The sequence below is a fragment of the Mustela putorius genome, unplaced genomic scaffold, assembly GCF_011764305.1.
Source record: "Mustela putorius furo isolate JIRA1106 unplaced genomic scaffold, ASM1176430v1.1 tig00000129_pilon_pilon_pilon, whole genome shotgun sequence".
Classification (NCBI taxonomy): Eukaryota; Metazoa; Chordata; class Mammalia; order Carnivora; family Mustelidae; genus Mustela; species Mustela putorius.
Window position 1 is genome coordinate 39,464,766 of NW_025421290.1, and position 15,838 is coordinate 39,480,603.

The 15,838-nt window shown below is 49.6% G+C and overlaps 1 protein-coding gene across 4 annotated transcripts in view; it reads left to right on the forward strand.

The window, feature by feature from the left end:
* MIDEAS (mitotic deacetylase associated SANT domain protein) overlaps positions 1 to 15,838 on the forward strand; it is a 70,283-nt gene that overhangs the window by 49,227 nt on the left and 5,218 nt on the right. For 3 of the 4 annotated variants that reach the window (XM_045072570.1, XM_045072577.1, XM_045072574.1), the window contains 9 exons: positions 872 to 1,171; positions 6,274 to 6,619; positions 8,554 to 8,620; positions 9,113 to 9,255; positions 9,358 to 9,461; positions 9,953 to 10,028; positions 10,610 to 10,698; positions 13,465 to 13,614; positions 14,749 to 14,961. In XM_045072570.1, coding sequence (XP_044928505.1) covers positions 872 to 1,171; positions 6,274 to 6,619; positions 8,554 to 8,620; positions 9,113 to 9,255; positions 9,358 to 9,461; positions 9,953 to 10,028; positions 10,610 to 10,698; positions 13,465 to 13,614; positions 14,749 to 14,961 — 1,488 coding nt within the window. The remainder of the gene's footprint in view (positions 1 to 871; positions 1,172 to 6,273; positions 6,620 to 8,553; positions 8,621 to 9,112; positions 9,256 to 9,357; positions 9,462 to 9,952; positions 10,029 to 10,609; positions 10,699 to 13,464; positions 13,615 to 14,748; positions 14,962 to 15,838) is intronic. The other variant, XM_045072582.1, reaches the window with a different exon arrangement.

The window sequence follows — 15,838 nt, forward strand, 5'->3', positions numbered from 1 at the left end:
ATGCTTCAAACTAATTAAAAATAGGTGCATTTTGTTTTAGTAAATTTTGCTGAAATTGGGTGGATTTAAAAGAAATGGCCACAAGGAGGGAAGAAGAATGAACCGAATCTGAGCACCTCTCTTGTACTTGCACTTTCTTATACTTGCTCACAAATGATTTGTCATCAAACCCTGTGACAAATGGTGCCATTATCCTGTTTTGTTGCTAAAGAAGCTGAAGCCCAGGGATGATTTCATTGACGGAGATGGAAAGAACCTGTAGGCTTTGGGAGTTCTACAAAGGGCACAAAGCTAAGATAAAAGCCTAGTATCTGGCTCCAAAGCCAGTGTTTGCACCTTCCTTCCCTAGGGGTTTCAGCCCTTCCCCCCATACTCCCCCTTCCGCTTTTCCCCATGCCTTTGGGCCAGGCTGACACCTCAGAGGCTGTAGAATTTGACTTCCCTCCAGCCACTTGCCAATGGGGAAAAGGTACAAAGACCACCATTGCTTGGTAACAGGTTCCTTGGTTACTTTCTTTTGCAGAGATTCGTTTTGAATTTAGATACTGTTTCTTGTGCCATGCCCCATGCAGATGAAACAAAACAGTCTGTAAGCCACTTGTGACTTGAGATGGCCATCTGGGGACCCCTGTGGCAGGCAGGATCCGAAGTCCTGGCAAAAGGGAGGTTATAGGGAGTATTTGGGAATGTGGTGAGAGAAAAGGTATTTAGGGAAAGACTGTGAAAACCATCGGTTTTCATGGGAACCATCATAGCATCAAATGCTGTGGTTCATAGGAATGAACCATCGTGGGTGTCTTGAGTTCCTGAATCCAGTGGTGACTAGAGGTCTAGGACTTACCTTCTAAACCTTAACCTCCCTCTCCTCCAGGATGCCAGTGGCTCTGAGGAGAAGCGGAAAAGTGTGTTGGCTTCAACTACCAAGTGTGGGGTGGAATTTTCTGAGCCTTCCTTAGCTGCCAAGCGAGCACGAGAGGACAGCGGGATGGTACCTCTCATCATCCCAGTATCTGTGCCTGTGCGGACTATGGACCCAACTGAGGCGGCCCAGGCTGGAGGTGTTGACGAGGACGGGAAGGGTCCTGAACAGAACCCCACGGAACACAAGCCGTCCGTCATCGTCACCCGCAGGCGGTCCACCCGTATCCCGGGGGCTGATGCCCCAGCTCAGGTATGAGAAGCTCCCCATGGAAACCCCACTCCCTCTAGTACCTGTGTGCTCCTGGGGACCTGATACCCTGTGGGGAAAAAGGAGAACATGGCAATACAGGAGGGATTCAAGCAACCTGTGGAGATACTAGTTATATTTTCCAAACCAAACTGACAGATAAATGCATTTATGGGAGACAGTTGGACAGTTTTATACTTAAAATTAAGACTGCCCAGGAAAATCTAGGATGTGTGAATCTCACTACAGGTTAGCAAAATTTCTAATATGGATCAGGTTTTGTGCTAGGCACTGGGATGCAGAGATGTTCACTTGTTCTGTCAGTACCAACATAGGTGTGTTAAAGTCTCTCACAAGATTGAGGTTTTATCTGTCTCATCTTTTCTGTCAGCATTTGTTCTTATACATTTTGATGCTGTGTTATTAGTTGCATACTCCTTTAGAAGTGGATTAGATACTTCATCATAAGGAAATGCTTCTATTTATCTTTCATAATCTTTTTGCCTCTTAAAGTCTATTTTGTGAAACAGTAGCTTTCTTTTGATTAGTGTTGCAGGGAGACGGAATGGATGAGATGTGTACCTTTTCCATCGATTTATTTTTAGTCCTTCTGTAGTCTTATGCTTAAGGTGTATCCTTTCACGTGGTCTGTAATTGGGGTTTGTTATTATTTGTTCTGACAACCTTTGTCTTTTAGAGCATTGCTGTAGTTTACTTTAACATAACTACAGAAATACTTGGGTTTAAATTTGCCTTCTTTTTTTTATTTCCTTTGAAGATTTTCTTTATTTGTTTGATAGCCAAAGATCACAAGTAGGCAGAGAGACAGGCAGAGAGAGAGGGGGAAAGCAGACTCCCTGCTGAACAGAGAGCCCAATGTGGGGCTTGATCCCAGGATCCTGGGATCATGACCTGAGGCTTTAACCCACTGAGCCACCCAGGCCCCCCTACTGTTTGCCTTCTGATTTATCCCATATTGTCTTTTCTGTTCCTTTCCCCCACGCCCCCTCACCCTGTTTGGCTTGATTGGGTTTGTTACTCCATTTTCCCTCTCAATTAATTTATTAGTTATATACTTGTTTGTTCTTCTTATTTGTTTACTTAATTATTACTCTTATTTATTCATTACTCTTTTAGTAATTATCCGGGCAGCCTTTCTTTTCTAGATTCATGTGAGAGAACTAAGTCCCACAAAAAGGAATTTGAATGACTACCTTCTCAGATGGCACAAAGCTAGTACCATTCCAGATGCATAAGCAAGCTAAGTCATTACATATAGTGAATGCCTCATGACATTAGGGCTTAATTTTCTGGTTGAAAAGAGCTACTACAGTGTAAAACATGCATTCTTGGCTTATTGAAATCTAATATAAATTAGTATTTTACCTCTTCCAGAACAATGCAAAGTTCTTACAACACTTTTAACTCCATTTTTCACCAGTCTCTAACTTGTAGAATTATTAACATGTATTTTCATTCTCTAAACATTTTAACATCACCAGGGTATTATAACATCATTGTTTTTTTAAGTTTTTAACTTTAATTCCTATATAATTAACATACAGTGTTATTTTAGTTTCATCTGTACAATCTTGTGATTCAACAATTCTATACATTCCTCAGTGATAACATTGTTTTGTTTTGTTCAGATTTTAGATTTACTGAAAGACTTAGCAATTTGTTGCTTTTCATTTCTTCTCATATCTCCAGGCTTCCAGCTCAGATCATTTATGTGCTGTTTGAAGAACGCCCCTAAGTATTTCCTTCAGTGCGAGTCTGTTCATGATGAAATTTATTAGTCTTTGATTGTCTGAAAATGTTTATTTTTTTAAGATTGATTTATTTATTAGAGAGCTATCAAGAGAGGAGGAGGATAGCTTTGCTGGGTGGAGAATTCTGTGTTGGTAGTTACTTTCTCTTGGCATTTAATATCATCCTATTGTCTTTAGACTTTGTTTTAGTTACAGTATTAGGAAATCACCATAAACCATTTTGTTGTTTCTTTGAATATAAGGTGTCATTTTATCTTCCTGTTTTTAAGTGGTTTTTTTGTTGTTGTTTTTGTTTTTGTCATTGCTTTTCAGCCCTTTTGCTGTTAGACCTAAATACTGGTTTGCTTTGTGTTTATCCTGTTTAGAGTTTTTAGTCCTTCTTAAATATTTTGTCTACCCCATTTTTTCTCTTCTCTCCTTCTGGAACTCCATTTACACATTTGTTGGAGCCTTTCACCATATCCCCTATTTTGTCTGTCATGCACTTTTCTGTATTTTCCACTTTTCTCTTACTCTGGACTTTCAGTTCACCCATTCTCTCTTTAGCTGTATCTAATACGTTGTTAAGCCCACTCATCGAGTTCTTATTTTTAGTTATTTTTTTTAGTTACTGAATTTCTGTTTGGTTCATTTGTAGCATTTCTAGTTCTTCAATGAAATTTTCAACCTTTTCTTCTATTGCATAATTTAAGCATAGTTTTCTTAGAGTTTATGTCTGATAACTCCATTAGTGGGATCCTCGTGGGTCTCCTTCTGTTGTTACTTCTTGTTTGTTTTTTTTTCTTAAATGCCTGTTACTTCTTGTTTTTAAATAACATTTTGTTCTCTTACAGGCCTGGTTAGTTTTAATTGCATGTCAGACAATATGAAAAATTGTTGAGGTAATTAAAGACTGGATGACGTTCTTGTCTTCTAGAGGGGATTTAGCTTTGCATCTGACAGGTAGCAAAGGGCATTAGCAATCCTGAATTATTTAATTTAATCACCGATTGAGATAATATGATTTTTTAAAAAGGATAAGATTTTATTTATTTACTTGTCAGAGAGAGAGAGCACACAAGCAGACAGAATGGCAGGCAGAAGCAGGGAGAGAAGCAGGCTCCCTACTAATGAACGAGCCCAATGCGGGACTCGATCCCAAGACCTTGGGATTATGACCTGAGCTGAAGGTAGCGGTTTAACCGACTGAGCCACCCAGGCATCCTGAGATGAGATGATTTTAAGTTAAGCATTATTCCATGTGATGATGAGTGTTTTTCTGAGTCACCTTTATTCTGAGGAGTTAGCCTTTTGGAGCCCCAGTCCAAGGCCTGGGGGTTTATCAGGCTCTCTTTCTTGGGCAAGGATTTTTTAGTTCTCCGCTGGAGATTTGGCCTATAAGCCTGTCTTCCGTAACAGAAAAGGGAGCTCTAAGATTGTCACGGGCAGCTCAGTCTCTACTCCCTGGTTGTGATAGAGGTTGGAGGCTAGAAGCCTTAGCTTGTCCTGAGGATGACTGGAAGGAGCCTGAGCAGCTGTACAGCTCCACGTGCCCATTTCACAGATGAGGAAGTAGGTCCAGAAAATGCAAGAAGTTACCTAAGTTCATACAGCCAAGAAATGACAGAGCTAGCCCTGGAATTTGGATCTCTTGAACCCCCACCTGTGGGTACTTTCACTTCACCAGGCTTTAGGAGGAGGTCTGTTTAGGTATTTATTTATTGTTATTGTTTACTTAGTTACTTATTTTTCCTTGTATTATAGATATTTTCAGTGTTGCACAAAAGTGTAGAGGATGGTAAAATGAACTTCAGTATTTGGTCACCCCCTGACTTTAACGGTTTTCAGAATACAGACATCCTTTTTTAAAATTTGTACCTCCACTTCTTCTGCCACTAGATTTTTTTGTTCTAAACAAATCCGAAACACCGTATCATTGCATTCATAAATACTTAGGTTTGTATCTGACGTACACTACACATAAGCTTTCTCCCTTCCTTTCCTTGCTTCCTTCCTCCCCCTGCCTGCCTTCTTTCCATACAACCTCAATACTACTACCACATCTACAAAATTAATACCCCAAATATTGTCAAATATTAGTTTAATTCCATTTCCCTTATTACAGAGTTAACAAATCAATACAGCTAGCTGAGTTCATGTTGGGTTTCTTGTCTAGCAAGTTTGGGGGCCTTCGGTTCTGCTGCATTTTTTTCTGTGTAATCATCTTGAAACATCAAAGGAAACATTTCATTTCTTCCTCGTAGAAGAAGAAAAGAAGGGCAGGAAAAGAAAAGGGCACAAATGGGTAAAGGCCATGGCCAAGACTTCATGGACCATCAAGGCCCTCTGCTGAAAGGGGTTGTGGGCTGGACCCTGGGAGGGGGAGAGAGGCTGCTGTTCCCAGGCCTCCTGGGCCACTGTGACCCAGCCTGACCTCTCGGCCAGCCCCGCACCCAGGGACACGATGTGGATGTTGCTCATCCTCATAGGGTTCCATTCTCCTGAGAGGATAGGGATGGAACAGAGAAAGGCCTCTGCTCCCTTACAGCCCTACCCTCTATTCTGTCTGAAGACCCATGAGGCCTACTGAGCAGGGAGAAGTGGAACCTCGGAGCGCTAACCATGGGCTAGTCTCTGGTCATGGGACAGATACTATGAGGACAGGACCGTCTTATTCATTTGGTGGCCCAGTACCCGGCTCAGGTCTTGGCACATAGCAGGCACCTCCATCTAATACAGAGCTTGATAGCAGCTCGTATTTATTGAGCAATTACTATATATCAGGTACTGTTCTCCATGATTTCCAAGTATTAATTCATTTCATTTTCATTGCTAACCCATTTGGTAGGTAATTATTATTCCCGTGTTAAAAATGTTGATGCACGGAGAAGTTAAGAAGTTTTTGGTGTAAGTAAAGGAGGTAGATCCCTAAGCAATCCAGCCGTGGGGCCTGGACCTTAACTACTACAGCTCCCTGTCCAGTGGCATATTTACGTCCGGGGTTGCGAACCAGAGCGTGTGGGCCACATCAGACCTAAGAATGGACTTTACATTTTAAAAGGATTATTTGGAAAGCGTGGGGAGGAGGGAGAGAAGAAGGATCTGTGACGGGGATGGGCATGTGGCCCACAAGCCGAAATTTACTTTCTGGCCTTTTACTGAAACAGTGTGCTGACCCCTAGCCTAAAGGAGACCGTCAAGGGATTTTTGGACCTGTTCCCTGTCTCAGGCTTGCCTTGGTGGGTGTAGCGGGCAGACGAAGTTCCAGAGGTGAGACTGACAAGGAGTGGTCAAGTCTTCAGTTTCCCCAGCACCTAGGAGGCTGAGCCATCTTGGTTCTGTTTCCGTCTCCAGGCTGAGGACATGAATGTCAAGCTGGAAGGGGACACTTCAGTGCGGAAACCAAAGCAGCGGCCGCGGCCTGAGCCCCTGATCATCCCCACCAAGGCGGGCACCTTCATTGCCCCTCCCGTCTACTCCAACATCACCCCATACCAGAGCCACCTGCGCTCTCCTGTCCGCCTCGCCGACCACCCCTCTGAGCGGAGCTTTGAGCTGCCCCCCTACACGCCTCCCCCCATCCTCAGCCCTGTGCGGGAGGGCTCCGGCCTCTATTTCAATGCCATCATGTCCACCAGCAGCATCCCGGCCCCTCCTCCCATCACGCCAAAGAGTGCCCATCGCACCCTGCTCCGGTCTAGTGAGTGACACCCCCCATCAGGGGCCAAGGGGGCAGGGAATGGGCGTGGGGAAGGCAGCCGGCAGGGATGAGACTCTGTTTATAGGGCTGCTGGAGATTGGGCTAAAACACTGCGGGCAAAGGGGTTCCAGCCCCTTTTCTGAGAGGAAAAGGAGACTGTCCTGGTTTAAGAACAGGCAGGGGTGTGGGAGGCAGGTGTAAGCCCAACTGTGCAGGTTCAGATCCCGGTTCTGCCATTTACTATTATTTGTGCAAGTCGTTCAAACCCTCTCAGCTTCAGTTTCTTCCGTATTCAATTGAAGATACTAGTAGTATTTGCTTGATGATGAAATTGCCGATCTCAACTCTTATCCACAAATAGCGGTTTCCTGGTTTCAAACAAATAGCCACCTCGCAGGGTTGTGGGGAGGTTGACGTAAAGCACTTAACATCATACCTGGAGCGTCCCGTATGTGCTTACCGTCTGGTAGATCCTGTCTCCCGGCTCTCTCAAACAGTAGTTTTGGCGTAGAGCAGACATTTTGGCTGGCCTGGGTGGTGAATTGTTGAAGTGTTCCCCTCTCCACGAAAGGCTCCATTTCCTCTGAAAAATGGGATAATCCTGCCCCTTAGCGGTGGTGGAGGATTAAGTGGGAGTAGAGGCTACCTGAGGTGGAGGGGTGAGGCCACGCAGTCATGATGTTAACCTCCAACCCTGACTGCCCTTGGCCTAGCTCTCTGATGCCCCCTGGTGTCTGTGCATGAGAAATGGCTGACCCTGGGCTGGCTGACCTCCTCCCCTCTCACATACCCTCCAAGCTTCAAAGCTTCTCTCCCTGTCTGGGTTATGCAGGAAGAAGTCCCTATAGAGACCAGACTGGAGGCAGCGAGAGGTCTCCTGTCCATCCAGGAGTGTTTATTGAGTACTTGGGTGTAAAGCGTTGAACTGGGCCTGTGAAGGCTCCAGCAGTGCATGGGACAGCATGGTCTGTTTTAAAGGGAGTACAGGGTCATTGGGGAGTTGACCTGGGAACCTGGGAGACAGAAAAGCAGAGGTTGTGGGCAGAGCGGGAGCAGCAGCCGGCGAGTGAAGCAGACCCTGAGCTCCTGAGCCTGGGGTCTTAAGACAGCCTTCAAGAGAGGGTGGGGCTAGAGCTGAGCTTCAAGTGGGAAGGGGGTGGGGAGGGTCCACCAGGGTGAGGAAGTGAGTGGTTCCAAGCCCTGGAGGTGGCTTGTGCAGGGAGAGCAATGAGAGCCGACAGTAAGCGGTCTGCTGGATCCGGGGTCTGGGCGAGGAGCTGGTGGGAGGCATCGATGGAAGGGGACTGCGTGAGCCAGCAGAGTGAGGAGTTCGGGGGTTTATCTCAGGCTGCAGAGGGGAGTCAGCCAGGGTCTACGTTTCAGAGCAAGGGAGTGTCTGGATCCTGTGGGACCTAAGATTAGTTCAGGAGAAACTGAGGCAGAGAATCCAGGATGGAAGGGAGGAGATGAGTGTGAAACAGGGGTCCCCTTCACCACCGTACTAGTGTGCCAGAAGTTTTAGCCCCTTGACTAGAATAAGTACGGCCTAAGGCCGGAGTTAATTCTGTAGTCTCCTGGGGCAGGGACCCAGCTCTGGGTGGGATTAGTAGTAGTAATCATAGCTAATATTTATCGAGGGTGCGGCTCTGCGCGTGACTTATTCAGCCCTCACATTAACTGTGGGGGGGGGAATAGTAATAGCCCCTTTCAGCAGGCGTGAAAGCAGAAGCAGCCACATGTTTGGCAGAGTCACAGTTAGCCGTCACAGTCGCGGGCTGAGGAGCCAGGATGCAGGGTGCCTGGTTTCCTAGTGTGAGTCTCTGTGAGTCACTGCTGTGGCTCTTCACAAACAGAGCAGCCACATAAGGTGGGGGTGGGGGGTGCTTGCTCAAGGGAGGAGGGGACCATTCACCAACGTGCCTTTCGTCCCATAGATAGCGCTGAAGTCACCCCACCTGTCCTCTCTGTGATGGGGGAGGCCACCCCAGTGAGCATCGAGCCGTAAGTGCAGCCCTTTCTCTGGCCCTTGGCATGAGGGTGGCCAAGAGGGATCCAGTGCACGCGGGCCCTCTGAGGAAGAGGAGGGTCGTGTGGGGCCCGCAGAGGGCTGAGCGGGCCTCTGAGACCCTGCAGTGGCCTCTGGGCTTTACTGTGTCCAGCCTGCTTCTCTGTGGAAGTCACAGGGCAAGGGAAAGGACCAGCTCAGTTTAAATCTCACCTCTGAGAGAATTAGGGGGATAGTCCAAGAGACTTCTTCTGTGTCTGGAGACCTGGAGCTTCTCCCCTTTCCAACCTCTGGGCCTTGTCTTTCTGGCCATACCAGGTGCCCTTTGCCAGGCTGTCCTCACAGAAGCCAAATTCCTTTCCACCCAGTTGAGGCCTTACTGTGCTCAGCCTCTGCTAGTTACCCCTGCACCTTCTCCCACCCCAGCGAGAAAGAGTCCCGGTCACCGCCAGGCGAGGCCTCACTCCCTGCCCTTTCCACCCCTGCAGACGGATCAATGTGGGCTCCCGGTTCCAAGCGGAAATCCCCTCGATGAGGGATCGCGCCCTGGCAGCCGCCGACCCCCACAAGGCTGACTTGGTGTGGCAGCCGTGGGAGAACCTCGAGAGCAGCCGGGAGAAGCAGAGGCAAGGTGAGGGGGACGGGCTGGGGAGGTGAAGGTGGCCTGTTGGGCCGGTGGCTGGGCTGGGCCCGGAACCTGATTCCTTCTCCTCTCTTCCCACGCTTGCTCCAGTGGAAGACTTGTTGACTGCCGCCTGTTCCAGTATTTTCCCTGGAGCTGGCACCAACCAGGAGCTGGCACTGCATTGTCTGCACGAGTCCAGGGGAGACATCCTGGTGAGACAACGGCCCTGGTGGAGGGAGAGCCCCTCGGGGAGGCTAGCCGGGACCTCTGTCTGCTGACAAGCTGATCTGAGGCCGGCAGGGCTCTGACCAAGCCATCTTAGTTCCAGAGCCCAGACTTCACGGCACAGGGTCCTCCTGTGTACGTACCCCAGTCTCCAGTTCTGGGTCAGTGAGTCCCCACCCTCAGAAAGACCGTCATTGAGGGCTTTCTGCACCTGTGGCTCTCTGTCCTGGGGACCGCATGTTCCCCTCTGAGGAGGCCCATGGCTGAGTTCCTGAGCACCCCACCCCCCATGACATCGCCATCCCGCCAGACCCCTTGTCCCTCAGCAGCTAAGTGTGTGTGTGTCGGGGGGATGAAGGCCCACCCTACCATTCGGAGGGCTGAAGAGGCCTTCTGAGTTCCGCTCGGCACCTGGGATGCTCCGCCGACCACCGAGACACCTGCAGGGCCCTGAGCTTTCCCCCCACTTCCCTTTCAGGAAACGCTGAATAAGCTGCTACTGAAGAAGCCCCTGCGGCCCCATAACCACCCGCTGGCGACGTATCACTACACAGGTGGGCCTGGACTTGCAGCCTCCAGGGGTCTCCGGCATGGGGGGGTCAGCTCTGCACTGAGGCACAGCCCTGGGGTGGGGGGGTGTGAGGGGATGGATAAGCCAAGAGCCAAAGAGAGGAACTGATACCAAGCTGGGGTAGTTCTCAAGGGGCTAACTGTGCCCTGGAGGCCAAGGGGGAAAGGTGTGGGCCAGTGGGAGCCTGTGCAGGCAGAAAAGTCTGTGGCAAGATGCACGGGACAGGTGTCTAGGGGGTGCCGTCCATACCAGCTCGGGTGCCTGGAACTTAGGCAGCCCCTGGAGTTCCATGTCCCATGCCGGGCACTGTGCTTTAGAAGGGACAGTGACCCGGTGGCATAAGCACAGCAGCCACTGTCCTCCAGGTTCCGGCCAGGCAAAGCATCAAGGGTTCCACGGGCTTAAGTCATTCAGTCTGTACCATAGCAGGGTGTGGATCCGGCTCTGAATGCCCCCAGGGAGCACCGGTGGGTGCCCTCGCACCTCTGTGCTGGCTGGGGTTGCCCCCTGCGGTGCACACAGCCCCATCGAGCTCACTGCCTCGGCTCCCTTTCCGCCCCGCAGGCTCTGACCAGTGGAAGATGGCAGAGAGGAAGCTGTTCAACAAGGGCATTGCTATCTACAAGAAGGACTTCTTCCTGGTGCAGAAGCTGGTAAGCTGGGGCTCTGTTGTAGGGGCGGGACTGGCTGCATGATTTGGGGTTCTGTCTGCCAGTGGTGAGCCCGCAGCCCCTTCCCAGGCCCCCTTAGAAAGACGCCATGAGGGTAATGCCACTCAGGGTCCTCAGAGACACTTCTCCAAACAAGGGGGATCAATTGGGCCTTTCCTCCCCTTGGTTCCAGGCCTCCTTCCCTCGGGTTAGGGTCCCCTGCTCTGGAATCTCGGAGGTCTGAGTGGACAGACCCACCCAGAGAGGTCAGATTTGAGGCAGTGACTTGCCTGGGGGAGAACAGGAGGAGAAGGAGGGCTGCAGGCAGGCGCAAGCCGTCCCCACAGGGGCTGAGCACTTCGGAGGCCCCAATTATACATGGAGGAGAGGTCACCCTAAGAACGAGGGGAACTGAGAGCCAGCAGGGAAGGAACTGTGTGACTGACCTGGGGGGGCCACTGCCCCCGCTTCCTGTCAGACCCAGGGCTTCCTTCCAGTAACTCAGCTGAGCAGATAGAGGAGGCCAAGCCTAGTTTTCCTAGCTTGAATTTCTCTTGTCCTCTCCCCATCTTCTTCTGGAAGAAGAGAGCTTTGCTAATCCAAGGACTTGCATCTTTCCAGCAGCCTTGCCTCACAGAATCTGAGCCTTGTGGCCTGCTGAGGCAAGAGAGTTTCCAAGAACATGTTCTCTCCTCCTGGAACTATACACTGTGCCAGGACAGCTCTGGGGACCGGGTGCTGAGGAACTCTCCTCAGGGCCCTGTTGTGAGGACAGTCAACTTGCTGGGTTTTAGCAACACTGCGTTCCTGGATTGGGCAACATTTCTGCGAAGCACGTGCCTGTGAAATTCACGGCGGGGCCCCTAATGCCGTAATGAAAAGAGCAGACCATTAGTCATACAGATGATCAGAGAGAATTGATAGCAAAAGCATAAACAGGGTCTAATGAATACATCGTGACTCGGCCATTCCTGAGAGATGGGAGCACAACTGTTTCCTCCTCGGGCGCTGAGGACTGTCACTGACCCCTGCGGCTCCGTGGACAGGACTTCCAGCTCCCTCTGCAGCCCCACAGTTGGCGGAGCAGTCTGGGAGCCTGGGGCAGAGAGGGCAGAGTCAGAGAAAAACAGCCGCTGTGTGGGGGAAACCTTCCAGAACCTAACCCCCGGAGCCAGATGGGAGTGCTAGGATTTCAGAGGCTTGGGAGGCCCGCTGGAGGTCATCTGCACCTGAAGAGACTCACCTAAGGTTACACAGACGTTTAGTTGGCAGAGTTTAGTTTGGAGGAAGACTTGGGCCTTCTGATTCCTTTTCAGGTTTTCCAGAGCTTTCTTGTTAGTCTCCCCTGAGTCCCTCTCTGCCTTAGGACGTTGACCATTTCTCTAGACTCACTATCCATTGCTGCTCCCTGCGGGGGGTGGGGAAGGATACCGTCGCCCGGCTCAATGAAGGGAGTTTGTGTTGCCAGGTCTGGGCTGGCTCTGACTGTGGATGGTGTCCAGATTGTTTTCACCCTGGCTTTTTATTTTGAAAAATTTCAAACTTAGAGCAACATTGAAAACATAGTACAGTGAACAGCCACATACCCCTTACTTCTATTTCCCAGTTGTTACTGTTTGCCACGCTTGCTTTCTCTCTCTTTTTGTCAATACATAAACTTATATACATTCTGTTTCCTCTTTTTCTGTTTTAATCATTAAAAGTAAGTTACAGGGCGCCTGGGTGGCTCAGTGGGTTAAGCCGCTGCCTTCGGCTCGGGTCGTGATCTCAGGGTCCTGGGATCGAGTCCCGCATCGGGCTCTCTGCTCGGCAGGGGGCCTGCTTCCCTCTCTCTCTCTGTCTGCCTCTCTGCCTACTTGTGACCTCTCTCTGTCAAATAAATAAATAAAATCTTTTTTTTTTAAAAAAAAGGTAAGTTACAGACATCGTGATGCTTGATCCGAATATTACTTAAAAATAAGGATATTCTTAAAAAATGAAAATAAGGGCGCCTGGGTGGCTCAGTGGGTTAAGCCTCTGCCTTCGGCTCAGGTCATGATCTCAGGGTCCTGGGATCGAGTCCCACATCCGGCTCTCTGCTCGGCAGGGGGCCTGATTCCCTTCCTCTCTCTCTGCCTGCCTCTCTGTCTACTTGTGACCTCTCTCTGTCAAATAAATAAATAAAATCTTAAAAAAAAAAAAGAAAAGAAAAGAAAATTAAAAAAATAAGGATATTCCTTTGCAAAACCACAATACCATCATTATACCTAAGAAATTGAAGCTGATACAGTAATACTCTCTAATATGCAATCCCTCTTCAGGTCTCCCCAATGGCCTCATGTTGTTGTTGTTGTTGTTTTGTTGTTGTTGTTGTTGTTTTAAAGATTTTATTTATTTATTTGACAGAGAGAGATCACAAGTAGGCTGAGAGTTAGGCAGAGAGAGAAGGGGAAGCAGGTTCCCCGCTGAGCAGAGAGCCCCATGCGGGGCTCGATCCCAGGACACTGGGATCATGACCTGAGCCGAAGGCAGTGGCTTAATCCACTGAGCCACCAGGCGCCCCCTCATGTTGTTTTTTAGCCTTCCCCCCCCCTCATTTTTAATAGTGTTGAAGCATTGGTCAGCGGTTTATTCTGAATAGGCATTGGAGAAATGATTGTATTTCCTGGGTTTCTTGGGTTTAAGATTTGCTGCGGCTGGGGGGGTACATACGTGGATGGGAAGGATTGGAGTATCCCCCGGCAGGTGAGCTAAACCAGGAGCTCTGACCTTGTTTTGTCTTCCAACCAGATCCAGACCAAGACGGTGGCCCAGTGCGTGGAGTTCTATTACACCTACAAGAAGCAGGTGAAAATTGGCCGCAATGGGACGCTAACCTTCGGGGACGTGGATATAAGTGATGAGAAGTCGGCCCAGGAAGAGGTTGAAGTGGATATTAAGGTGACTCACTTCCCAAGCCTCCGCTGCTTTGAGCCTTGACTGTGTCTGGGGCAAGGGGCTGAGTTGGGAGCCTGAGGCCAACCTCTCTGGAAGTCCCTGGAGGGTAGAGAAAGGAAGGCAGTGTCCCTGACCGCCCCAGGGAGCTAATATCCTGGGCACTGGACCTGGACCTTTTAGGTTCCCTTCTCTGTCTACCAGTGTCAGGGGAATAATGGATTGTGTCAGTGCAGAACGTTGGGAGTTTTCCCACAGTACTTGGACCAGCCCTGACTTACTGTCCCCTCATGGCAGATCTCTAACCCTGTTGCCTAACAATGTGGCGCAGCTACCGATAGTGTCACTATCACACACCACCTGTGCTACTACTTCATATTTTTCTTTCAATCAAATCATTTCTTACTTAGAAGAGAAACACTGTATCACCAGTATTGTTTGCCATAGAAGGTACTAAAAATAAATAGATAATGAAAATCAAACAATGTTATTAAATTCTGGGTAGATACTCTTACCTGCCAAGACTCCGAGTCTCAGGCCTGATTTCTGTTTAACGAAATCTGGAGAAGGATAAAAAAGACACATTAAGACCCGACTCAAAACTTTGTCCTTGACACCGTCGGGATTGAAAGAAAATTGAAGAGCGAATGTTATTTAATTTTCTGGCCATGTATCCACCTGACATCATCTTGGGGTTCAAAGTCCACACTTGGCTGACATGCTGCACTAAGGAGAGATTGTTTTGGTCCCCATTGTGCAGGTGGAAAGTGGGCGCAGGTCCCGAAAGCATGACAGAGGTGGTTTAGGATTGCAGCTAAGGTTGCTGCCTGGCCCCACCAGACCACCTTGCTGAAGGGTGTGTCTTGGACTGGCCTGCCTTTTCCCTGCCTTTAAGTCAGTCTCGAGGGCTCTGTCTCTTCCTGAGGGCCTCCAGGGCTCAAGACTCCATCCTCCTTCCTAGGTAGACCAGCGGGGGCAGGAAATGGAGTTGTAGCACAGGAGGCCGGGCAGGGCCAGGCCAGGCTGGGCCAGGCAAGCAGGACGATCAGGGGCTAGTGGCCTCTGGCTGGGTCAGAATCAGGGCAGTACGGCTGTGTAACCATGCTCCAGGCTCACTGCCCTTGCTCTTGTCCCCTGTAGACTTCCCAGAAGTTCCCTAGGGTGCCTCCTCCCAGAAGAGAGTCTCCAGGTGAAGAGAGGCTGGAGCCCAAGAGGGAAGTAAAGGAGACCAGGAAGGAGGGGGAGGAGCAAGTGCCAGAGACCCCGGAGAAGGGAGAGCAGGAAGAGGGGCGAGAGCGAAGCCGGAGGGCGGCGGCTGTCAAAGCCACACAGACACTACAGGCCAATGAGTCGGTAAGTGTGACCTCCGCTGGGGGAGTCCAGCACCAGGAGGAGGGACGGAGCTGGGCCTGGGGCTGTGGGAGGGAGGGCAGAACAGGAACAAGGTGATGGCGATCATCGATCATCATCATCGCCCCAGCAGGAAATGTTCTAAGTACTTTATGCTTTTAATTCCTTTAATCCTCATAACCCTGTGTGGTAGGTACTGTCATTATTCCCATTTTACAGATGAGGAAATTGAGGCCCCTAGGTAAGATAGCTAGTAGGCAGCCTGACTCCAAAGTCTGCTATTAGTTTTTTTTCTTAAAGATTTTATTTATTTGTTTGACAGATAGAGATCACAAGTAGGCAGAGAGGGAGGCAGAGAGACAGGAGGAAGCAGGCTCCCTGCTGAGCAGAGAGCCTGATGCGGGGCTTGATCCCAGGACCCTGGGATCATGACCTGAGCCGAAGGCAGAGGCTTTAACCCACTGAGCCACCCAGGCGCCCCTGTATTAATTTTTATACTATATTGCGTCTGGATCTGAGACTCAAGAAGAAGGCGTGTGGGACGGTGGGGAGGCATTTATGAGTTGTACGTCAGGCAGGCTCCCCCTGAGTGAGCTGTGTCCCTGCCAAGGACATCTGACAAGAACAAGCTGAGACCGTGAGAACGGCCCCTCACATATGTTCTCCACATGGTGCCCTCCTGCCCGTTATTTCTTGTTGATTCCTCACGGTAACCCCATAAAGTGTTAACCCGTACCTGGAAGATAGAGGACACTGGGTTCAGAGATGCTGAGTAACCTGCCCGTGGTTCTCATAATGAGGCCCCGTCCACTCTGTCGCAGACCAAGAAGCAGGATGTACCAGCCAGAGGTGTTCTTGTCAGGGAGAGGTGCCTCCAAAG